The sequence below is a fragment of the Colletotrichum abscissum genome (assembly GCF_030869225.1).
Source record: "Colletotrichum abscissum strain IMI 504890 chromosome Unknown Scaffold_19.1, whole genome shotgun sequence".
In the NCBI taxonomy this organism is placed as follows: domain Eukaryota; kingdom Fungi; phylum Ascomycota; class Sordariomycetes; order Glomerellales; family Glomerellaceae; genus Colletotrichum; species Colletotrichum abscissum.
Genome location: NW_026850087.1, coordinates 364,433 through 388,288, shown reverse-complemented (window position 1 = coordinate 388,288; position 23,856 = coordinate 364,433). Strand labels below are relative to the sequence as shown.

At 55.2% G+C, this 23,856-nt stretch overlaps 5 protein-coding genes across 5 annotated transcripts; 3 read left to right on the top strand and 2 right to left on the bottom strand.

The window, feature by feature from the left end:
• Positions 1-3,076: 3,076 nt before the first annotated feature.
• On the bottom strand, positions 3,077-4,217 carry CABS01_08442 (uncharacterized protein; the record flags this gene model as incomplete). The annotated part of the gene is made up of 4 exons (XM_060541802.1): positions 3,077-3,219; positions 3,270-3,690; positions 3,737-4,017; positions 4,064-4,217. The coding sequence occupies 4 exons, from the start codon at positions 4,215-4,217 to the stop codon at positions 3,077-3,079; spliced, it is 999 nt and encodes a 332-aa protein (XP_060401959.1).
• A 7,840-nt stretch (positions 4,218-12,057) lies between these two features.
• Positions 12,058-14,481, top strand: CABS01_08441 (peptidase family M20/M25/M40 protein; the record flags this gene model as incomplete). Its single annotated transcript, XM_060541801.1, has 1 exon — positions 12,058-14,481. The coding sequence occupies one exon, from the start codon at positions 12,058-12,060 to the stop codon at positions 14,479-14,481; it is 2,424 nt and encodes an 807-aa protein (XP_060401958.1).
• Positions 14,482-15,148: 667 nt separating this feature from the next.
• CABS01_08440 (RNA recognition domain-containing protein) lies at positions 15,149-16,204 on the top strand (the record flags this gene model as incomplete). The annotated part of the gene is made up of 3 exons (XM_060541800.1): positions 15,149-15,168; positions 15,248-15,908; positions 15,980-16,204. 3 exons carry the CDS (start codon positions 15,149-15,151, stop codon positions 16,202-16,204), a joined length of 906 nt encoding a protein of 301 aa, XP_060401957.1.
• Positions 16,205-17,169: 965 nt separating this feature from the next.
• CABS01_08439 (uncharacterized protein) lies at positions 17,170-17,640 on the bottom strand (the record flags this gene model as incomplete). The annotated part of the gene is made up of 1 exon (XM_060541799.1): positions 17,170-17,640. The coding sequence occupies one exon, from the start codon at positions 17,638-17,640 to the stop codon at positions 17,170-17,172; it is 471 nt and encodes a 156-aa protein (XP_060401956.1).
• Positions 17,641-19,581: 1,941 nt separating this feature from the next.
• Positions 19,582-22,583, top strand: CABS01_08438 (phosphatidylethanolamine N-methyltransferase; the record flags this gene model as incomplete). The annotated part of the gene is made up of 3 exons (XM_060541798.1): positions 19,582-19,762; positions 19,814-22,473; positions 22,521-22,583. 3 exons carry the CDS (start codon positions 19,582-19,584, stop codon positions 22,581-22,583), a joined length of 2,904 nt encoding a protein of 967 aa, XP_060401955.1.
• Between the last annotated feature and the right edge of the window lie 1,273 nt (positions 22,584-23,856).

Genomic DNA, 23,856 nt, shown 5'->3' with positions numbered 1-23,856 from the left:
CTCCAAGACGGCAGGCGTAGACCCAGGATCGAAGCCCCATGGAAGGCGTGATGGAATCGATGCACCAACTACAGCTTGTCAAATGGCATTCATCGCAGGGTCACAACTCGTTCATCGTTTCCCCGTCGAAGGGCCGTCAGTGTTCCTAGCCGGCTTCGCTTGAACGGCCTGGAGTAGAGAGGCATGCCTGCGTGCATCTATATCATCTCCGGGGCCGATAAGGAACCAAGCAGCGCCTTGGGTGTATGTGGCTCGGACGACACTGAGGACCAAGTGTTCGCCCGTTGGCTTTCCCAGCAGCCTCCGCTCGCTGGCGTCGCCCCTATAGAAAGCAGCCGATACTGCATCAGCGGCCGGGCCAGCGTTGACTTGGCGTTCTGGGCCTCTCAAGCTGGGCGGCCAAACGATCGCGGTCAAGGTTCGTTCGTCGTGACTATTCCCAAGAATCACATCGCAGGAAACTGCTTCGAATGCCAAGGCTCTAAAAAGGCCAAACATCACCTTCCTGACAACAGCTTGGCATTTGGTTACAGTTCAGAGAGGTGCACGCCCTTTACTCTACCTAGAACAAGCCTTGGGCCAGTGAGGTAGAGGCGGCTCCACGTCGCAGCATCCTTTTGTCTCAATACCTCCATGTATGGTGGGTTCTCTCACCACCAACGGACTGAGAGAAGGTGTCGCTTCAGAGTGGTCAAGGACGACCTAAGAGTGTTGACGAGCAGATCAACGCCTGAAATCTTCTCATCAAGCATACAACAACAGATATATCTCCATGAGTTTCACGAACGCGGCACCGAGTTCGAAGCACATGCGGCCGCATTACTCTAGGTCCTTGTCGAAGCTCCGACACCCCATACGGAGAGGTCCCGGGGCCGTTTGAACCGTACCGGATTACCTCAACTGATTTGCTCAACATTGAGAATGCCCTGACTCCTATGAGCTTCCTTGATCTTCCCATCTACGGCGGCACAGAAGGCATCCGCTGGCGTGAACTGTTATATAAATATGACGAGGCAGACAAAATCGCAACTGCGACGACCGTGTGTGCACACCTCATCTCAACGTGGTCGATGAGCGCATACCGCTCGCGGCGAAGTATACGAGGAAGACGAGAGGGAGATGACAGAGACAACAGGTATCGAGGCCTTGCTCACAACCCCGGGCCTGCATGACGCCGCCGCAGTCGATCGGTAAATATGGGTGATCTTGAGACTAAAGTCTAGGTCGCCATCGTGGATGGCCAAAAGGGCCTGCCAATCGAAGAAAGGCTGACTATTGAGCAAGCTCAAGGCCATATTGATGCCTCCAGGCTATACGCCTACGCTGCATGACCGCAAGATCATGCCCCTCGAAGAAAGCGTTACCACTGGGAAGGCTTCACTCTTGCGAAAGGCGTAAAGCGCCGTGGGTTCATGGCTAGGTATAGATAGGGCGATCTATTAGACCCTCGTTTGTCGTGGTCCCGCGGGAGGCTCGGGCTGATGGGTTCGGCAGATGGCATGTTCCATGATGATGCGGTAACCAGTCTGTTCATCTGTAAGTCTACGACCGAGTTTTTTAGGTGCCCACATCTCAGGGAGTGGGCAGCACCCAGCAAGCCCACCCTCGAGGACGTTAAAACTAAGTATTTAACGTGAGATGTGGCGCTGCTGGTTTCAGCATGGCATGTTCTTATTGGGTTCCTATTGACCATGGACGATCTATGTGGATGCGGATCAGCGACCCCGACTCGTTGATCGACTACGATGATGGCGCCTGCTCGTTGCCCGCCGATTCCGTCACCAGGGATATCGATGACCTCGTAAAAGGGCCACTGGCTGTAGTGGGAGTATACTGGCGGATATGTACATAGCTGGCCTATGGCTACATGAGCTCGGCAACTCCTAGGTCTCGACGAATCGATATGGCGAGCTCATACGGCTTGGTCGGGGGACCTTTGGTGAGATTGTTGAGAGGAAGGGTAGCCAACACCGACGGCATCTTTATTTCTACGACAAGGACCAAGGTGTTGGCTCGACTCGACATGACGAGCTCAGAAACGAGTACGTTAGATATATGCTCGAGAGCAGGAAGATCAATTCGGGCACAGAAGCAGCGTTTGGGAGCGATAGGATCACTGAACAATGCGAAACACCCCAGGGCCTTGATCAGCAAGTCGATGCCGTTGGGAAGCTTTTCCCTAAAGCAACCCATAACAACGGCATACGTTTGTTTCGGAGCCACGACGTGGTCGGAGCTGAGGCTGGATATTCCTCATGCTGGCATAGAAAGGGTTGTGGGATCAGGACGGCTCACCGAGAGTCATGGCCAACAGATAGCCAACAGAGCAATAACACAGATAAGATCTTCACAGTGTGATCGTCCGGTAACTGAGTGTAACCAGCCTAGGTATCGCATGGGTGCCTGGCTCTGTTTAGCCAGTAACCTTTCCAGGAGCCGCACGCATCCGACGAAGCCAAATAAACTTGCCGCGTACTACTTGTCGTGACACTCGCCTCGAGGCTGTGACGATGCATACAATGGACGTTGTTGCTGTGTAGTTGGCGAGCAGCTTGCCGTGGCAGCACTCAGCTACATAATGACAGAATCCACTTCGCATCACATCACAGGTTGGGCGATTGGTTTAGTGGTATAATGACCGCTTAGCATGCGGTAGGTCCTGGGTTCGATTCCCAGATCGTCCAAAATCTTTTGTACATTGCGTGTTTTTTGCTTGATTCGACAAAGAAAATGGCAACGAAGATGTCGCGCTTCAGTTAAACAACCTCCCAACTGCCCTGAAGCTAATGTGCGCACGAGTCGCGATCTGTTGACGATGCAGAGTCACGCAACGTATCAAGGAGCTCCGTATGCCTCATGCGGTGATCCACTTTAAATCACGGAAGCAGCTTCATCATCGCATTCAAATTGTTTGCACTCCATTATTGATACTGGAGCTAATAGCAACACAGAGAAGAGCCCTACTAGCCCGTCCGACCAACGCCTAAGCCATGTTATTGCATTCGTGAGATGTAGCAAGTTTTCCGAAACGCCAGATATCCCGGGGCCGTCCACCCTTATAAATGTTACAGTTCAATCACGCCTCCTTGGCCACGTCGCTGGTCGAGGGCGTCGCAACATCCTCACCGACAGCGGCAGCTCTGAGGTGTGATGGGTGGGCGGGCTCGCTGGGGTTGCCTTGGGAACTGGTCGCAGGCAGCAGATCCGTCAATTGTTTCTCTAAATACCCCATTAGCACCGACAACACCGGCGCATCTCGAGAAACTTACCCAAATCTCTTATGCGGTGACGGAGCATCTGATTCTCTCGGACCAGCATCTGGGTCTCGGCCTGGTAAAAGGCGCTTTCATCGCGACCGCCGAGGGTGTACTGTTCGCCGCTGTCGCCGCTTATAGATGTTGAGCGCAATCTCGGAGAAGCGCCGCGACTCGGGGTTCGAGAGCGGCGTTGGATATCTGCTCTTGCCATGTCAAAGGAGCTTCGGGGATGGGGCACAACCGGGGATCGCGAGAAGGAGCCCGAGGAGGGCAGCGGAGCGAAGCCCGATGGCGGCTGCGAAATGGGGGTTCCGTGGTTGGATCTCTCAGAAGCAATCGCCGAGTCCTCGACTGCGGAAGAGTTCTGTCCCTGGCCAGCTTGGAGTTGCTGGAGCTGCAACTGCTGCTGGCGGATCATCTGGAGGAGGCGGTTCTGTGTGTGTCAGCTTGTATCATGTTCGATGCAAACCTAGACATACGACTTGAGCTTCCTGCTCGGCTTCAAGCTCCTGGTGGAGCTCTCCCAGACTGGGCGCCCGATTGTGATGGGGGTCACCACCAGGAACCATCATGGGCGAGGTTGTCATGGGCTGCGGACTGGCGGTTGTGGCGCCAGTCTGCCCGTGTTGGTTATCTGCGACCATCTCACCCGGGCCGGGAAGAGAAGGATCGTTAAGCTGCAGGTTCATGAGAACCGTAGACAGTCTTCGGCCGGCGTTGGGTGACTGTCGACTTCGAGATACGGAACCGCTGGAGGAGCCTGGTTCAATTAGCGAGTGTTTTCCGATGCAGTAGGGATTACACACGTCGAGAGGGTTCGTTTTGAAGGCTAGCATTCAACGTAGCTGCGGCTTGCAGCGAGGTCGACTGGCGTCGCGGCGAGCCAGCGGGGGACTCCCCACGAGGAGCTGGACCGCCGTCCGCAGGAGGGAGAGGAGCTTCGCCGTTGGTGGATGACATTCTGGATCGGATGGGCAGAGATGGAGGAGATGAAGGAAGAGAGTTCAGGTCTGGTGCCATGTCATTTGTGAAGGACTATCTTGGTAAATCGAGTGGCTGATGAGGTGCCAGGCAGTTGAAGCGAGGGATCGTCGTCGCGATGGTCGCAGCTACCTATGCGGTGACAAGCGGGAAGGTGGGGTGAATGTGCGTCAGAAGTGGCGCGTGAGGTACCCAGTGTGAGGTAATGCCGGGGAGCGGTAGGAGCTATGGGAGCTGGAAGAGGTTGAGGAACTCGAGGAGCCTGAAGGATTCAGAGGAAAGGATAGCAAAGGGCATCAAAGGCTGAACACAGTCATTGGTGGCATGCTCTCTGGATGTCTGGTGACCGACGATTCCTGAGTCTTAAGTCCTTCATTTTTGCAGGTCACGAGTGATATCGGTCGATCAACGAACCGCAGCAGCAGGTGCTTCCAAGTTGAGGGGCAGCGCACCAAGGCACCTTCCAGGTTCACTTCCTTACCTAAGGCGGTAGGTGTCCTAGGGTGACATCTTGCTCCCCACGAATCAGAGTGCCTGAGGTACCTAACGACGGGGGACCTTCTTCGACTGCAAATTCTTAGTCATCCTAACCTGACGATGATGGCACCACATCCATCATGATCCATCATCCGGATAGACCGTGACCATAGGAGGCCATGGTCCCGTTTGCAGCCGTCTTTACACGCCAAATGCCATCTCCTTTAGCCGCCTGACTCTCGCCAGCTTAATAAGGGTCTTGCCAGACTCTCTCGCGAAAATTACCCGTGACTCCGGAGTCCCAACTCACGGCCCTGAAATCGCCTATACCTACCTGTTCAACGTCGCCTTGACCCGGCAAGCGACGGCTGCCGTTCGTGTACGTTTCCCACCTGAAGGGAGCTCTGGAAACAGTTAATCCAGCCGGCTGGCGCGCTGTCACCGAAGAGACTTGCGAGCGGTCTCCCGTTGTTTATCTTCCGGTGTCTATTCTCGTCGGGGTCCGTTCTAGCTGGAGCACACAGGTCTCAGGTGAGCACCATGCGCAAGCGGCAAGCCGCCGCCTGGGTGAGGTGATGCGCAACGGGGCCTAAGCTTTCTATTCTGGACATGTCGCCGCTAGATCTCCCGCCAACGCCGCCGGGCTGGGCAACCGTCGCAGCGACCGCTCCCGATCATGGCGCCGCCATGGCCTGTCTGGTAGAGTTGTTGGCCTTTGATGTCCAGCCCCGAGGGACCGGCCAGCGGCTGGTGGCGTCGATGCCCTCAAAGCCTATGTCGCCATGCCGGAGCTAGAATGGCGTAACGCATACCTCGCTGGCAGTCGCTCTCGCTTGTGACGATTCGGCTGCCAGGCACAATCCGAGATAGACCTACGTGCTGTCGTCTCTGCAAACAAAGAAACGCCACTGTGGATGTGGCCATTCGGTGGACCGTGTGACGACGGGCTACCGTAGTTGACCGTTGTCGCTATCAGATTTGTCTGACTTTGAGACATACGGATACATCGCCATAGCACCTTTACGAGTTGACGCAACGCTGGAATGTGGCCATCAAGCCCGCCAGTTTGGTTTCCGCGCTGCCCCGGCCTTACGACTACGGACGTAGCTTGCGAACCATTCGGCCGTGACGGAGAAGCACGTACAGCTGCGCGCCCATGGCAGCAACTGACACACGTCGTGAGCCTCAGTAATCGAGTTGGCACGCAGCGGTTGCCTTGGAATGTGACCACCGTTACGCTTGCAAGCATTCGCACCACTAAAGCGGTTGGATCACAGTTGCATTCATGATGTGCAGTAGCCGTCTAGCTAGGGCGCGATACAGAGACCCCAACGCCTAGTCACAGGCCCAGCAATACGCAGATAACGTGGCCGCCCTCTTATCTCGATATCTTGCATCATGACCTACGTACGTAGGGATTGACAGTCTGACCACGACAACGTTGAAGCCGTCAAAGTCAAATCCCAACGCCCATACCGAGCAGCCATCGCCACAAGCAAGCCGGCGCGTCGATCGGATGAGCCCGGATGCTGCTGCAGTAGCTCGTTGCCCGCGGGTGCCTTACGGACTTTGTGGTCACCAAGACTGCAGACAAGAGGTTCATGGAGCCGTACGTAGTAGCCTTGCGGACAGGGGCATGCCTGCTTCGAGGTCACGAAAGAACCCGGCTCGCTGGTTGGTTTTCCGGCGACCAGGGGGCTTAGACCCAGTCGGGCCCCGAGAGGTATGGATAACTGGGATAAATGGGAAGACGCTACTGCAGGAACAACGCGACTCCAAGAACACCATCGCACCAGGTCTTTCGTGTGCGATCCCTAGGGCAGGGCTGGAAGTTTCTTCTTCATGGTTTGCACGGCGTTCGGCAACGAGATTTGTGCTGCCGACGCTGCGTTATCGGCGTTTGGAGTTGGATCTTTGGTCCGAGACAGAAAATCACTAAGAGATCGAAAAACAGGGTTGAAACCTGTACGTAGTGCTCCGTAAACGGCTGTCGTGGTTGGGGTCCGCCCTGGACACAACATATCGGGGCCCCATCCGGTAGTGCCTGCGTGGCCTCGTTATCAACAGGGTCGGTTCGATATTGAACGATCCGAAGAGCCTCTTCCGAGTTGCTCGATATCGTCAAATAATTGTGGGATAATTCGGCCACGACAACAGATCTCATTTACAATCCGGGACCAGCGGAAACTTTTCCGGGGAAAAGTTCAGAGTCGCATTAGCTCGCAAAATGCACCTGGAGATGCACCGTGGGACACTCTGGGCACCGTTGCTTGGGATATGATGCTGCGTATCTGCACGAGCGCCGCGTTCTCTCGTCTCGCAAAGGGCTGGATGGCATCTGCAGTGGCCGAGCGGTTCGCAAACATTAGCCCATGCAGAGGCAGCCCACGTTGGAGGCGGTAGGATGCGATGTTCTCGGCAGGATTGGGGATCACCAAGTCGCACGATGTGCTCTCGCCACGCGTCTGTCTCGATACACTAGGTATTGGGACTTGACCCATCGTTGATCGATTTCGGACCTCACCTTCCATGGAGGATCACCACTCGTTAGCCCTCCCAAGTGGCGATGGTGGCTTGCGAGAGTGTTTCGCAAGGTGTCAAGAGTCGACGCCATGGATCGCACCAGAGAGAAAGGAAGGCTAACATGATTCTAGACGCCGACGTGTTGGACCATGGGGGGGATTGACACAGAACACGGGGAAGGACAGGGCCGACGAGCAAGCGACGGGGGGGTTGAGATGCAACGACTTTGAGTTGGTTGATCCGCTTCGCCGCGCCTCCAATCTTGGCCAAGGGGCTGGCTTGGGTATTTCAAGGTGAAGCTGCAACTCGGATGCTTGGCAAGACGACTCGAGTGGATTTCATCTTTTGCTGGAACGAAAGCCTTGTCATCAAGGGGCCAGGTCGTGGGGCTGCGGCAGGCGGTGCACATCTTCATAAGGTTCGCAGAGGGAGGATGTCATACGGGAATGGCCGCTTGGACAATTGCCCGGATTGAAGTTGTGCACGAGAGTCATCGTTGTGCACCCCGCCGGCGCCTACGACGAACCCTGCCGCGAGGAACCAACATGACCCAAGTCTTGGGACTGGAGAGAGAGCGGCAATCCAAGGAAGCGCGGATTCAACAAGCGACCTCAGGTAGTAGTCGGAAGCCAAGGTTTCGAGAGCTCGGAGAAATGAGAAATGGCGGTGCTAGAAGGGAAAAAGGGCCATGCGCAGGGACCCAAGCTCCCAAGCCATCATCTGTGCAGAGGGTTCTCGTGGTTCTAGGTGCCGTGGGTGGGCGATTACAGGATTGAAGGAAGCGGGAAGGGGGGAAGCTCCGACACGTCGGTGGCAGAGGCTATGCTGCGTTGGTGGTGATGAGTGTGGTGTGACTTGTCAGTCGTCATTCATGACTGATGGAGGGCGCAGATTTCTGATTCAGATGGATGTCGGTTCTTTATTGCAGATTTTTCCTTTCTTGTTTCCCCTTGAGCTCATTTCATATATTTGCTTTTCCAAACATCCAAGGTGCGGTACGGAGTACTGGGTGCCAGGTGGTTCGCTCCGGGGTGGGGAAAACATTTCCGTTCCAGGATGTCTGCTTCGGTGCGGTTGGTAGATGAGTGGGGGAGCCATGGCCCGTCAGGCCCTTAGGGCCCAGGCCAAGAACCACTGGGAAGCTTTGCCCAGAAAGGATCTATGCCACATTTAGCAATGGAACGTCGTTATTTGCCCCTGCAGGAAAGGCCAGAGCTGCCCGCCCCGTCGGAATTTGGACGAAATCCGTGACGATGATTCGTTGCGGAGGGTGAGTACTTGTAGGGTGGCTTTTTGGCGTGTTTCCGTTTATGAGATACGTACCGACAGGAAGGAAGTTGTTCTCAAAACATCCCCGGAATAATTCATACTACGTAAGGCACTTTACGCAGGTTGGGAGCATGGGACACCGGTCCTTCAGCGTCTGTTCGCCTGTTCGTCCTTTCTTCTGCCGCGTCCCAAGGGTGAACCCAGCTTCTGTCTTGTGAACTTGAGCATGGTGACATGGTAGACCTGTGCTCCGTAGTGCGTACACAACTCGTACATGGCAACGAGAGACGAGTTGTTTCTTGTTTTTGTTTGGGTGTGGTTGCACGGAGGATGGAAAATGCTGTGAAAGGCCACTTCTCGTCGTGGGCAACCGCAGTATCAGTCGTGTACCCGATGGAACGCTTCAGCTCATTGTTTCTCTCGTCAGGTACGTTTTGTATACGAAGTAAAGGTAAGGCAAGGTGACCGTGAAGCAAGGTATATGCAGTAAGGTAGAGCATCGCGCCCTGCGTCTTATCAAAGGTACGTACCCTGAAGCTCAATTTCAGAGGGATCACCAAAAGACAGGATCACCGGCGTCGTATCGTCATTTCGTGGGCTGCTGGTGCTGCCGACCGGCGAAAACCGACCCAGGCCTGGCCCTCAATAACTTCAGTCTGTCAGGGTGTCACTTTGAGATTGTCAGTTCACTGTTTAACTCCATCGTTTTATATTACTAGAGGATTGCCGTAGTACATGTAGACGCTACCCTGCCCTCGAATTCCGTACTATTTAACCTTAACCCTTTTTATAAGTTACCTATCCTTTCTTTTATTTTACCCTCTCCCTTATTAAGAGATTACTAGAATCGTAGTTTTAATAGCTTATTAATAAGCTAGTATTACTATTTAAAAATAGGTAATTTATTTTTATACGTAAATACTAGGAGTCTTATTATTATAGAAATAGTAGTAGATATATTAGAGTACTTAAAAGAGCTTTTTAATAAACTTTTAATACTATTTAAAGTAATTATTTTCGAACTATAAAAAGAAACCGAGGTATTATATTAATACGGCTTTATTTATCTCGTTAGTACTAATAATAGTTTTCTTAGCGTAAAATATATTATTAATATTTTGTAACTATGTTATTACTTTTTATAAATCGTACTTAATATTAATAAGGATTCTAGCGTTATTTCTTAGTTCGTTTCTTAGTTTTTTTATTAAGGCCGTTATTATAGGGTTAGTTTAGTTATTAATATCTTAGTAAGTATTTTAACTTAACTTAGAGGCTCTTATAGCCCTTAAAGAAAGGCTTTTAAAAAACTTATAATTAGACTTTTCGCTTATTATAAACAAAGCTATTATAGTTAAAGCTATAGCGTTACGAACCTTAATAATAAGTAATTAGTAATATAGTTATCTTTTTCTTATAGCGAGCTTAAAAAAGTATCTTAATTTAAGTACTAGGTAGGTATTATACTATTTTATTAAAACTATATTTTTATACTTATAATTTAAAAAGAATTAACTTTCTTTGATAATAAGGTACTTAGAGATTGTCAGTTGGTCGCGCCTCTTTCGGTTGAGGCTTTCATTTGCCGTCCGGCCCCAAACAAGAGATTTCTCTGGGTAGTATCGACCAGGGGTTCGCGAACGCGGCGGGCACACGACCCCAAGATGGATTCGGGCATCAGGGGATCCCAAAGGAGAAGAGGCCATCTCAGTTGCAACTTGCCAGTGTTCATGGGTGCCGGTCAGGATGCAAAAGAGTGACTCGCCAATGCTGTAGTAATCCGTACGGAGTAGTCCTGCACAGGCTGCACAGGCTGCACTCTGCCACTCAGCACCAGCACTGTTGCTCGCTTGCTCTTGTTGCCAGCTAATTGTCAATTTGAAGAGTTTTCACTCCCTTTTCCCGCCTCCCAGGGCCCAGCTTCGTTGGTCCCCGAGTGGCCCCCTGTCCGAGAGTGCCGAATGTGGCCAAGGTGTGCGACTGAAATCCATCCCTCTGCTCATTGCCGGGACTACTGTATAGGTGTAGAGTCTGTATCTGTACTCTGTAGTTCGTACTCACGCAGCAGCCTACGACTACAGAGCGTCCGAGGCCCGAATATGTCTGCCCTTTGCTTCCGCTTCCGCTGTGCAGGGCTCGCTACATGGGACGGGACGGGGCTGAATGATTGGACGTATTGCCGGGGGCCCGCGAAGCAAGGGGTCACCAAGGTCCAAGGAAGAAAGAAAAGGGTATCTGTAAGGATGTCAGGATGGGCAAGGTTCAAGGAGGTTATTGACGGGGTCCAGCGCTCCCCAAGCTCCGGCTCCCAGCTCCCAGCTTGCCAGCCTGGACGTAGGAAGATGCTGAGGTGGGACGGCGGACGCGCCGTCTTCTCGGCGTCTCTCCCTCCCTCGTCATCAGATGCCAAAGCGGGCGAGCAGAGGAGCATGCTGGCATAGTAGGTACTGAAAGTCAGCGTGTTGAGCAAGTTGAGGCTGATAGGTGATCGAAAATAGGTACCCAAGTTGTAGGTAGGTAAGTAAGGCAGGCAATCTTCAGAAACCTGAGGACTGAGGTGGATTTCATTGAGGGTACGTATCTTGCAGACCACAGGCAGGGAAGGAAGTGCAGTGCAGTGTGCAGCGGGTGCGCTTGCGCCTGTGATGCCTGCGCCTGAGCAGGTACCTACGCAGCATGACTAGGTAGGCGGGGTGCGCCTGTGCTGGGCTAGCAGCTCCCCTAACGGCAAAGTAAAATCCACCTACCTGGCCTAGTGGCCGAGCTCACTTGCACTTGTAGCGTTGTACTCCATCAGGTACCGCGGGTACCCACGCTGCACCGCACATCCATCCGCAGGTGGTCAATGTCCCCCTCCCCCATTGTTGTTATTGTTGTTATTATTACTATCGCCCGAATGCCCTCCCATTTCCTGCTTTTCGCGGGTGATGCCTCGTTTTATTTCTCTTCTCTTCCCCATCTGCCATTCTGACCCCCTTTGGTGCAGCTGGCCCGGTTAGGCAGGCCCTCTCTCAGTCCGACAACTTCGTACCCACCACCAACTTCCATCTCAACCAACCACCAACAACAACACAGTTCTGTGAATTGCTTCTTTCTGTCGACACCAAAGAGTACAAGCCAGCCTCCAGCTTTCAGCCTCCCGCCGCGCCGCGTCTAATTGCAATAGTACCGTCTTACACGCTCATATCGGACACGCCGCCTCGCAAGAAAACGAGATATCACACACTCATCTCTCGCTCGCCTCTTTGGGTCTCCCCTCACAACATCCTTCTCATCAGACCTTCATCGTTTCCAAACCCACCCCCCGACGGACTGTTGCCGGGGTTCAAAAGGTTCCACTTCAAAACCCTGCCAACAGTTCAATTGTTTCTTATGCCTACCGAGCTCTACCACTCGCACTGCCAAATCCACCCATCGTCTTCTGTTATGCCCATGCGCATTCTCGCCTTTCACTCCAGCTGTCTTATACTCACGTCACCGCCCGCGCTCTCACCACGGGACACTTCTCTCTCGACAACGTCTGGCTAGGTAAAACACAAAAAACCCCGTCATGGCCGATGTCGAGCCAAGCAGCCCTAGTGCTGCCAACTTTGCGGAAACGCTGCAGTACCGCGCAACACAGTCCCGCAGAGCACGACCGCCCGCCGTTGAACCAGCCACCGCAGACTCGTCGAACCGCGTTCCTCTGCGCTCCGAAAACAGGCTTAGCAGGCGCGATTCGAGACTGGGACTGAGGAGCATCTTTGGCAGGGCAAAGGCGTCCCGCGAAATCGACCCCTCGGCCTCGTACTTTGACACGGGTCGCCCCAATAGCATCCGCGCCTCGCTGGCGGAAATCAGCAACTGGCCGTATATGCGATCCGAAGTCGCCATATCCGGCACAAACTCATCACGACCGACGTCCGTCGCCACCAACAATGTGCCGTTCAACGACGCTTCCCTCCAGAGACGGCCCACCACTACCGAAAGGACCAAGCCACAAAACGCCCCCGCGAGGTCATCTCGCGGCAACCTCGCAACCTGGGACCCCCCACCACTGTTCCAGGCATACCCCCAAGCCATCAAACACGCCCAGCTTCCCACGGCCACGACGTCCGCCGATGTGATCCTCCGTCTCACCGACCGCAAGGGCAGCGTCAGCATCCGAGAGGACCTGGCTCACCTCGCCCTCACCCCGGAGCTTGCTGAGGAGCAGCTCGCCGACAGAGCCGTCGAGAAGGTGCGGAGGAAGCACCTGCGAACGCTGTCCACCGTTAGGCTCGAGTGGACGTCCAAGATCTACGTGCTCTGCACGTCCGGGTACCTGCTGCAGTACAACGGCGAAGGCAACTTTGATCGTCTCCCGGAAAAGGTGCTGCACCTCAGCAAGGACTCGGCCGCGTTCGTCAGCGACGCGATTCCCGGCAAGCATTGGGTTCTTCAGGTTTCCTCGGCTATGGAATCGAACGGTGTCTCTTCGGCGGACTCGCGCGGGTTGCTGTCCCGCCTGCCTTTCCGCGCCGCCGACAAGCGACACGCCGCCAACTTCCTCATGGTATTCGAGAGCGCCGAGGAGATGGAGTCCTGGATCGCTATCCTGCGCCGGGAAATTGAGTCGCTCGGCGGGAAGAAGACCCTTTCGGAGACGGGCCGGCCCAAGGCGGATCCCAAGATTGTACAGCTTCGCGGGCAGCCGAGTCAAAGGACCCTGGTTGTACGGGACCCCGACAGGTTCTCGCGAGCGCTGCCGCCAGACTTTTCTCTTCAGTTGGAGCAGGCCAGGCTTCACGAGGACGACCGCCGCCAGTCCATTATTGACGCTGAGATGACGCGCGACCCCTCCATTGACGACATCTCCACCACCAACAGTATCATCTCCCATGATGGCCGGCAGCTCGAGAGCCTGCGTGACAGCACCAACCGGCTTTCGTACATCTCGTCTGGTCAGCGCACCTTTCTTACCTCGGCCGGCTCGTCGCCCGCATGCTCCCCTGTGCGCGACAGCTTCGCCAGCAGCCACCTAGACGACCTCCCTCCTGCAGAGCATGACTTGCCTGCTGCGAGACCCAGACCCAACGCCGCGGCCATCCTCGACCGCAGACAGTCTCTGCAGACTTCAGGCTATCTGGAGCTGCGCGGCTCTCCCATGTCGCGACCTCAGTCCACGTATACCGAGGCCGACTTCGCGCATGTGGCCGCCAACTTTAGCGTTCCCATGAGCAGGCGCTACAGCGCCGTCAAGAGCCCCTCGTCGAGCCCCGAGCAGACGAGGAGCAACCGCGACTCTATTTCTAGGATCGCCCGTAAACCCCCGCCAACGGCACTTGCCATGGCCCGCCCGTTGTCGATCGTGGCGGATCAGCCATCGCCGGCGTCTCCGGCGCAGGCCCCCGAACTCTCGCAAGTGTGCGAGGAAGAACGGGAGCGCCCGAACCTGAGCCGCGATAGCATGGCGGAGTTCCCTCCCCGGCAAACAAGTCTTTGCCCCAAGGAGCAGGCTGTCACGGTCACCATCCGTACCAGTCCGCGAAAGTACGCCAGCTCGCCGTCTCTGAACCAGCTGGAGGGGTCGCCTCTGTCGCCGGGACTCCGAACCTTTATCCTCCCGTCAAAGACACCATCTCCGGCCTCGTCGAGCGGAGCATCCCACACGTCTCCCCGTCCGCAGTCGTCGTTTGTGTTCCAGTCTCCGGCTCAGAGGGCCACCCAGAGACTCAGCGCACACTCTGTCATAAGCTACTCGCCACGGAGCGAGGACGTAGCCACTGGGCTCCCGATGCTGCCCGAGTCAGACTCTGTGTCGCCTCGGTCCATGCCGCGGGCCCCGATAACACCTCCTACTCCGTCGAGCAAGCAGCTCCGAGTTGACCACTCCAAGGTCGTCTTGGGAAGACGCAGCATGCCTCAGCTGGTCGAAGGACCTCCGCCGGCACCGCCGCCAAACTGCGCGCTGCCGCCCATCCCTCAAAAGGCACGCTCTCATTCCAAAGCGTGACCTACCTGTCATTCACCTTGATTCGATTCATGTGACCACATCTTTTTTCTTATCTTTCAGGCTATGGCCTATAAAAACCGCCCATGGCGGCGCGGGTGTTGAATCTCCTATGTCTTTTATTTTGTTGTTGTTTGCGTCATACCCCTTTGCTGCGCAAATCGGCGTTTTATGGATAAAAAGGCGCCCTCCCCATGATATGCCATCTGGACGGCATTCGGAGTGTTTTTTCAATGGTGAACGTGCATCTCACGGCTGGTTTTGGATGACAAGGGAAAAGGCGATAGATTTCCCTGCGAGGGGCCCGATGACGCAGTGTATGACTTGTAGCAGTAGACTATGCCCTGAGGCAGTACAATATGAAGAACATTTGATACATCAAGGGAAGAGTGAAATGAGTGTGAGATGGCCTTGACAGCATGTGTGTCGGACCGCTGAGGCTGAGGCAACGGTTGCGAGACCAAAAAGGGCTTAGCGCCATCTGCCCCACACCGTCTCTGGTGGCGCACCACGAAAATCAATCAACATCAAAATTCCTCCAGTTCTAGACCCCACCACCGATTTGACCACCGCGACAAACCGCTTCAGGACTGCAAACCTCTGACGAATCCGACCGATATCGAGAACGGGATCCGATTACAGCGTATACGAGAAGATAAGGTTGCCCAACATGGCTACGCCCAAGACCAAGTACGCTCGACTCCTGCACACAACTTTGTCCGAACGAAAGGGAGAAAAAAAAGACAGCTAGCTAACCCCTCTCATTCAGGCACGACTGGGCCGACGACGAAGACGTCGAGGAGACGTCGACCGAGCTCCCCGCGCCCCAGACCATCAGCAACAAGGACGGCACCAAGACGATCATCACCTTCCGCTACAATGACCAGGGCAAGAAGGTGAAGATGACCCGCCGCATCCGCTACACGACGCACACCGAAAAGGTGAACCCGCGCGTCGCCGACCGCAAGACGTGGTCCAAGTTCGGCCTCAGCGCCAAGGACCCGGCCGGCCCTGCTCCCGACACCACCTCGGTCGGCGAGAACATCATCTTCCGCCCCAGCACGAACTGGCGCAAGGACGAGAAGGAGGCGGGCGAGGACCCCGGCGCCCAGGCCCTCAAGGACAAGCTCAAGGACAAGCAGGTCAAGTGCCGTATCTGCAACGGCGAGCATTTCACGGCCCGCTGTCCCTACAAGGACACCATGGCGCCCGTCGGTGCCGACGGCGCCGATGTCGCTGCGGGCTTGCCGGACGACCCCGCTCCCGCGGCTGGCGGCGCCGGAGGTGCTGGCGGTGCCGGTGCCAAGAAGGGCAGCTACGTCCCGCCTGCGCTCCGGGCTGGCGCGACTGGCGGCGCGGGTGCGGGTGATAGGATGGGAGGCAGCAAGTACGGCGAGCGGGACGACCTCGCCACGCTGCGTGTCACCAACGTGCGTACCCCCCTTGACGACGGAGGAGTCCTGGTGGTCTTGAGAGCTGTGATACTGATAGTTGTGTACAGGTTTCGGAAATGGCAGAGGAGCAGGAGCTGCGCGACATGTTCGAGCGCTTCGGACGCGTCACGCGTGTGTTCCTCGCCAAGGACAGGGAGACGGGACTGGCCAAGGGCTTTGCTTTCATCAGCTTTGCGGACCGGGGCGACGCCGTCAAGGCCGCGGCCAAGATGGACGGTTTCGGTTTCAAGCACTTGATTCTCAGAGTCGAGTTCGCCAAGAAGGCGGCCTAAGCTGTTGGTCGAGGGTGGTGATGATGGGGATGAAGATGGCGGTAACGAATGTTTTGATGCTACTACTGGAGACACGGCTACGGCAATACGGGTTTACAAAAATTTGGCATCCGCTTTGGGGATAACGGTAGTTTTTTACATCCCTCGTTTTTATTTTCTCTCTCATGGAAAATGCAAAGACATGATCTCACGGGACTCTGGGTATGTGTGAGGACATTGCTTGATGAAAGAACCCGCCACATGATGACCCCGATATTCGAAACTCACAGATCACGGAACTGACGTTTAGCATAACCGTGATTTGAAATACTGTAACTAATACAAAGCAGGTATCTGATGGGAAACCCAGACTCAACTCCGTTTCCGCCCCTTTTCTTCCACAACTCGAATTCAAAAAGCACACAGACTGAGACAAAGGAAAAGTAGTATAAAGATAGTAAACGATGATTACAAAAAACAAGCATTTTTCCAATAACGAGGCGCCGGATGTAAACACGGAATAGCCGAGACTCCTCGTGGATGTAGAGATGTTGTGTATATTAATAGAAGAGTTTCAGTCTTCGTGCTGGTTTCCGTCATCATTATCTCGTTCAAGGCCGTGAAAAGTGTATTCAAAAACAACAATAGGAGATGAGTAGACAGTAAAGGAAAAGGGGGTGGGTTGTTTGGTTGGTTGGTGTCGTGGAGACGAAGTATAGCGAGTGTGGGTGCCGCGAGGGCGAAGAACGAGCGAGTGCCATCTCTGGCTAGTGGTGGTCGATTTGGTGATGAAGCTGTTGTGTCGATGTTTGTCGTTGTCATTGTCGCGCCGGCGCGAACGGAGGATCCCGTCGCAGAGCAAGTTCCAAGCGGCGAAGAAGAAGAAGACCTTCGCACAGAGATCCCATTCTAGGAACCTCTGCACAAAGACCTCAGTTTCTGATCCCCCTCAACCACGTAATCGACTCGACTCTGCGGATAGTCCATCAAGCAGCGGGCGTCTCCTCCTCAGCAGCAGGGGCATCGCCGTCCGCGGGGGCATCCCCCTCAGCACCATCGGCCTGGGCGTTCTCCCTCGCGAGCTTCTCCTCGAGCTTCTTCTTCTTCTCGAGGGCGCGCTGCTTCTTCTTGGCCTCTGCCTTTTGGCGGCTCGCCTCCTGGCGCTCGTCAAAGACGTAGGGGAGCGATTTGACGGCGCTGAAGGTGACGGCGAGGCCGCGGCTGAGGTGCTTGAAGCACTCGGCGTAGTGCGATTTGGCGTCCGAGAGGTCGGCGCGAGCGGCGGTGGCTCGTTTCTTTGCGCGGTAGGCTCGCTCGGCACGCTGGGCGCGCTGGTAGTTGTCCGAGGCCTGGCGGCGGTTCGTCCGGAGGAGGTTTTCCGTGCCCGAGGTGCCGGGGCGTTTGGGGAGGGGCTTGGAGTCGCCGGCGATGGAGGACGTTGGGGTTTCGCGGGCCATTTTGTGTGGTCAGGCTGTAATTAATTAAGAGCTTGTTGTATGTGTATATGGAATGAATGTATACAAGTCACTATAGACTGTTTGCGAGCAAATCACTTGTAAAGCAGAGCAGGAGGGCCGGTGACTCTTCCGGCTCGTCTTTATACAACTACCGAACGATGCTGGGCAACCCAGTTTGCAAAAGCGCATATAAATGAACACTGAAAAAAAAAACGCGACAAATTTGATTTGGTCCCGATCCCAGGAAGGGGCCCTGGTGGTGTGGGTTGTGTTTTGATGGTAGTCATTCTAGAAGTTCATGCAAACGACCGGCGTACCCCGGACAGCCGTCCAGGGATGCCTCCATCATGGGAGCCGCCTGGCGAATGAGTGGTCGCGAGCAGTCGCCTTGTGGTAGCATGACAACAGAATCAAAACGCGTGGCGCGCTTGGATTCGCGTGATTTGAGTGAAGGGACGTTGATGGGAAGGGTTTACATCGTTGTGCCTCCTGAAGGGTGTTTCCTTGTGTCCATGGTCTTCTTCCCGTCTTCGCTGGCTCCGCTTGGAGCTCGTGAAGCCTTGCGCTTCAAGTGTTGCTGATGCAACGGGTTTGATCAATGTTACACACCATCGATCTGTCGTGCGTCATCCAGTTCGATACAGCGTTGACCTTGATTATCACTCGAGAAACTGTCGTCAAAGTGCGGTGATGTTTGTTGACAGACTCAAAGCTTATCGTCGAGAGGTCTCCTATCGGCACGTGCATGATCTCGAGTGAGCTTGTACATTAGCTGGCCCGAGCGTCAAAGGGCCCTCGCTTAAAGCGCTCAAGCACCATGACGCTAGACCATGTTGGGATTGGGTCGCTGCTCCGCTAACCGTAGGCAAGAGCCCCGCACCTGTGCTAGGCGTGGCGCGCTCACGCTGTAGACTTGTAGAGGAAGGTAAGTCGCTCTGCAGTCCAGGTTGCCTGAGGTACCAATGGTATACAGGCACGAAGAAGGCGCTGCTGCATCTCCCGCATTCGCGCTTTCCCGCTCGAACGAGAGGGAAGACGCTGGAAGGTTGAAGGATTTTTCTTTCTCAACACCTTACCCTGCGCAGGGGTGCTTAGGGCCACCAGTAACCACACGTGTGCAAGTGGTGTCTGACCTCCGTCTGTACAGTGCTAGTGAGAAGCTTCAGGTCAGTTTCTTTGTTCAAATGATCTAGGTATCTGCCGCGAGATGTTGCGGAGGTAGGTAGCTCATTATGGCTACCTTTTGAGGCAATGTAATCGGATGTCATCCGTGGGACCTCTCATTGGACCCTTGGTGCCTTCCATCTTCACGAGCTCCTGCCGGTGCTGAATCGCGCAGGCGGCTCAAATGCTCGACTTCAATGTCCACTCCAGTGTTGCGGCTGCCCACGGATCACATGCCAAGTTCAAGTGTACTTTTCTCATTCCCCACGGTACTTGCACAATGTAGCGAGTAAAGACGAATTCAACAGTTGCGGGACGGGCGGGCTTTCTCAATCCAAACCAATCCAAATCAGCAGGAACCAAACCTAACCCGCCGGACTAGTGGGGCTGGTCGTACAGTGTAAGTGCGGCAGGTGCCTCCGTACCGTACCTTCCCAGTGCTTCCTCACAACGCTGCCTCCCATTGGAAACCTCCAGCTGCACCCTCAACCCTTGTCTGTGACGTTCTTTCCACGTCGTCCTTCTTCCCAACGTCTTGCCTCTTCGCCTGTCTTCTCTCCTCCTCTCTCCTCGCCTGAACTCTTGCTCTTCTTGCATTGCTCCTGCTCGTTTCTCGCGCACACAAAAAGTCAACCTTGACACTGGCGGCTCATGGACAGCCTGAGCAACAGAATCATCATCGCACAACGCCCTTACCGACCCCCCTGCGTGTGAAAATAACCTAAACCCCTCCATCGGCATCGTCGATTGCTACGCTGCTCCTGCCCTTGGCCTAGCATGAGCTCTTCCGCCGCGCCCCTCGCAAGTGATGTCGGCTCTCTGCGTCAGCGCCAGAGGCGGACGTCCGCGGCTGGCAACGGCGAGGATGGTCTAAACCCCTCAGCCGCCGCGGACGACCAGTCTGAAGACTCACTGCAAAAGCCCAACAAGACGTTTGGTCGAACTCCCGATGGCACAGGTGGGTTTCGCGGTGATGTGCTTTACTTGCTGTCGACTGACAATCGCCTAGTCTTCACCGTCCCCACCACGCACGACATGGTGTCGCAGCTGCTCGATCCGAGACAGCCCAAGAACCTCTCCGATTTGCTCGTCTTGGCCATTCTCGCCCTCCAGATTGTTGCGGCCTATTTTGTGCCCGGCAACCTGAAGCGTCCCTTGTTCGCGCTCGTCTTCCTCTTCTGGCGAGCCTCGTACAACATTGGCATTGGATACCTCCTCACCATCCAGTCCAACCACCGCAGGCTGGAGACGTGGGCCGCGAGATGGAAGCTCTTTGAGCACCCCTCGTCAGGAAAACAACCCCGCCCTTGGCTCTACAACATATTGAAGCGTGAGCTCGAGGCCAAGATCCCCGAGGACTACGAGTTTGAGAAAGCCCCCATGGAGTACAACACCTGGCTAGTCTTCCGCCGTGTCGTCGATCTGATCTTGATGTGTGACTTTGTCTCCTACTGCCTCTTTGCCGTGATCTGCGGTCGCACACCCGCCGGCGAGAACCCCTTTGTCGGTTTTGGACGATGGTCCATCGGCATCCTCTTGGTCCTCTTCAATCTCTGGGTCAAGCTGGACGCCCACCGCGTCGTCAAGGACTACGCTTGGTACTGGGGTGACTTTTTCTACCTCGTCGACCAGGAGCTGACCTTTGACGGCGTCTTTGAGATGGCCCCGCACCCCATGTACTCCATTGGCTACGCTGGCTACTACGGCATCTCCATGATGGCTGCGAGCTATGAGGTCCTCTTCATCTCAATCATTGCCCATCTCGCCCAGTTCGCCTTCCTCGTCGTCGTTGAGAACCCGCACATTGAGAAGACGTACAACCCGCCTGCCCCGCGTAAGCGCACTGCCTCGACGCCGCTTACCGGCCAGCCGGAGCTCGTCGCCATCAACGATGAAATCGTGGGTGACCAGGCCGCCACGGCCCAGGAGTCGTCGCCCGAAGCGCCCGCGCAGGTGCACAACCTGATCGGCTTGAACAACCTCGACCTATTCCGCATCACAGATACCTCGGTTCTGTTGCTCGGCTTCTACATGGCCGTCCTGACCATTGTGACCCCATCGACGTCGGTGTACCAAGTCCTGTTCTTACTGCACGCTCTGTTCTGGCGCGTGTGGTATCATCTCGGCCTGGGTGCCATCCTCGCGTGGCAGTCCCGCAATAAGTTCTGGACGAGACATTTCCTCAAGTACGGCGAGAGCCACACTGAGGCATGGAATCAGTGGAAGGGCATGTACCATTTGAGCTCTGTCATGTGCACGGGATCCTTCATCGCCGCGTGCTGGAAGATGTACTCGCCGCCAGAGGACTGGGCGTACGGCTGGGTCCTCCTCAAGCACGTGGTCGGAGCCGGCCTCGTCTCCCTCCAGGTCTGGACATTCATCAGCGTGTACGACTCCCTCGGCGAGTTTGGCTGGTTCTACGGTGACTTCTTTTACGACTCCACCGCCAGGCTGACATACAAGTCCATCTACCGCTTCCTCAACAACCCCGAGCGCATCTTTGGCACTGCTGGCCTCTGGGGCTCTGCCCTCATTACATGGAGCAGAGCCATTTTCGTCATGGCTCTTGTCAGCCAGCTGTTTACGTTGGGCTTCATCAACTTTATTGAGAAGCCGCACATGCAAAAGACGTATGGTCGCGGCATTCGTCAAGAGGCCGGCCTGACCAAGTTTATCAAACGTTCGCTGCCACCGCCCGTCCAGGGCTGGCAACGCGGTGTCGACAAGGTGATTGACGACACGGCACAGTTCATTGAGGAGTTCCTCGATACCGCGCGCCCCAAGTTCGCTTCCGGCATCAAGACGATCGTCCGCGACACCTCGGCCCTGTTCAACAAGTACCCGGCTCGTCTGACCGTCACACGCCTGTCTCCGGATCTCGCTGGGCTAGACCCTAAGCTCTACTCCCTCTCCGTAGAAGGCACACCCTCAAGCCTATCAGCCGCTAATGAGCGTGCCACGGGCAAGGAGGGTCTGACGGCCCGATTCCAACGCGGTGTCGAGACCATGATCTTTGAATATGGCGCCCCTTTGAAAGTTAAGTGGCGCGCTCCCGCAAAGCACGACAGCAAGGACTGGATTGGTCTCTACATGGTTACCGATAACCGCTCCAGAGAAGCGACAGAGGTGCCGTCTCTAGGCCGGTGGGTGCCTACGACTCCCGGCAGCTATGATGCGGCCACCGCCGACAAGGCCATCTTGATCCCCGATCGACCGGCTCAAAAGCAGGACGCGTCGGATCCCGACATTGTCGAGGGCGAGGTCATCTTTGAGGGCGATCGGCTGTGGTGGACTCAGGGCGTCTTTGAGTTCCGGTACCACCATGCCGGCAACCACCACGTCATGACCATCTCGCAGCCCTTTGAGATCCGCATCGGCAAATTCGATGAGGACGATGTCGAGGTTGACGCCAACGGCATGTACGAAAAGGCCGTCGAGCAAGCCTTGCTGCCTCTTGTGCAAAACTGCTGTGACCGTGACCACGACATTGCGCCCACCACCGTTGACGAGCCCTTTGGCGGCCACGTCGAGCGCGATGGCAAGTATGCCAAGAGAATCGTCTACGCCATCCACCAAATGTTTGGTATCGAATTCGCCCCCGCCATCGTGCCCGCCGACGGCAATGTCAGAAAGATGGCCTGGCGAATCTGCAATGCCAAGCAGGTTCTGGTGAGTTACTCGTGCTTGTCCATATGACACAAACTGACGTTCAATAGGCACCCTACAGTCTGTCTCACTCCAAGGGGAACAGCACTCCTACAACCTTTGAGAAGGCCTAAGCATCATGCGTTAGGCCTTACGCTCGTGATCTGCAATCGTACTGGAACATTAGGAGGGAAAAGTTGGCGCACACATTCAGATTGATGACTTGGTATTATGCACGTCGGTTTACCTTGGCCCGAGAGGCGACCGATGCCCGGCGCAACGAACAGGAATCGAGGATGGGAAACAAGAGCGTGTGGATGGGCGTCCGTGAGTTACCTTAGCCTGAGAAAGAGAAAAATAACAGTGACCGCGCTGCAGCGATTTGTTTTCGCAACACTTTTTTGGTACGCAAAGATTGACAGTCTCACGGCACAGCAAGTAGGAGAGCCCCCGCGAGAGACACGGCACGGAAGGACGGCCTGGCATTCCTGGTGCACACGGTCCCGAGGTGAGTCGTGCATAACCACCCGCAAGATGACCCTCTCTCGCAGATTCGATTGGCTTGGACTTTAGGCAAAGAAGAGGCGGTACCGGCGTTGGGATGGTTGAGTATGGAGACAATGCTACGCCCCCCGCATGAAGCTATAGTAAGCTATAGTCTGGGCTCTTACGGTACTTGATATCACTCCGACGGGAGACCTGGAGCATTGTTTGCTCAATTCGTAATGTCCACGCCGTCTTGGTACAGCGCCCATGTGTGCCAAAGAGTCAAGATTTGAAGTGATCATGACCCAGGATGGAGAGCTCGCACGTCGTCAGGCTCGTTTTAACGCATTCTGATGGCTGTTGATATACCTCGTGCGGCATGCGAGTGTTCGTCCCTGTAAATCCAGGCACCGTGTGGTGCACATGGCCCGGCACATGGCAGACCTAGACATGCAGAATAAGAGTAAGCTTCTGTGTGACGACGATCCCGCAGTTCACAAACGGCAAGCCGGAGGCAACGCTAGAAGAAGACAAGGTTGGCCGTGGCTTGCATCGGAGTGCGGGGGAGGCCACATGGCACATCATGATGCGAGCTCGCCATTCTGGCCAGTTGAAATCCGACAAGAAGGTGATTGGCGAAGCGTCACTCTCGAGGTTCGATGCAGAGGCGCACGGCCGTTTGACTGCCGGGCGGCTCGGTCGGATGGCAGACGAGGGGTTTGACTTTTTGGTGATGTATCCGTGATTCGAGTGATGCCACACTCGACCAAGACCTCACCGGGCGCCGGCATCGTCCCGTGCCTGCGGTGGTCAGTGTTCACCGTCTCCCGTGCTGGGGACGGCATCATAAATTACCGCAAATTGGGAAATTTCTCAGAACCCCACGAACGAAAGAGAAAACCCACACGAAATCAACAAGCG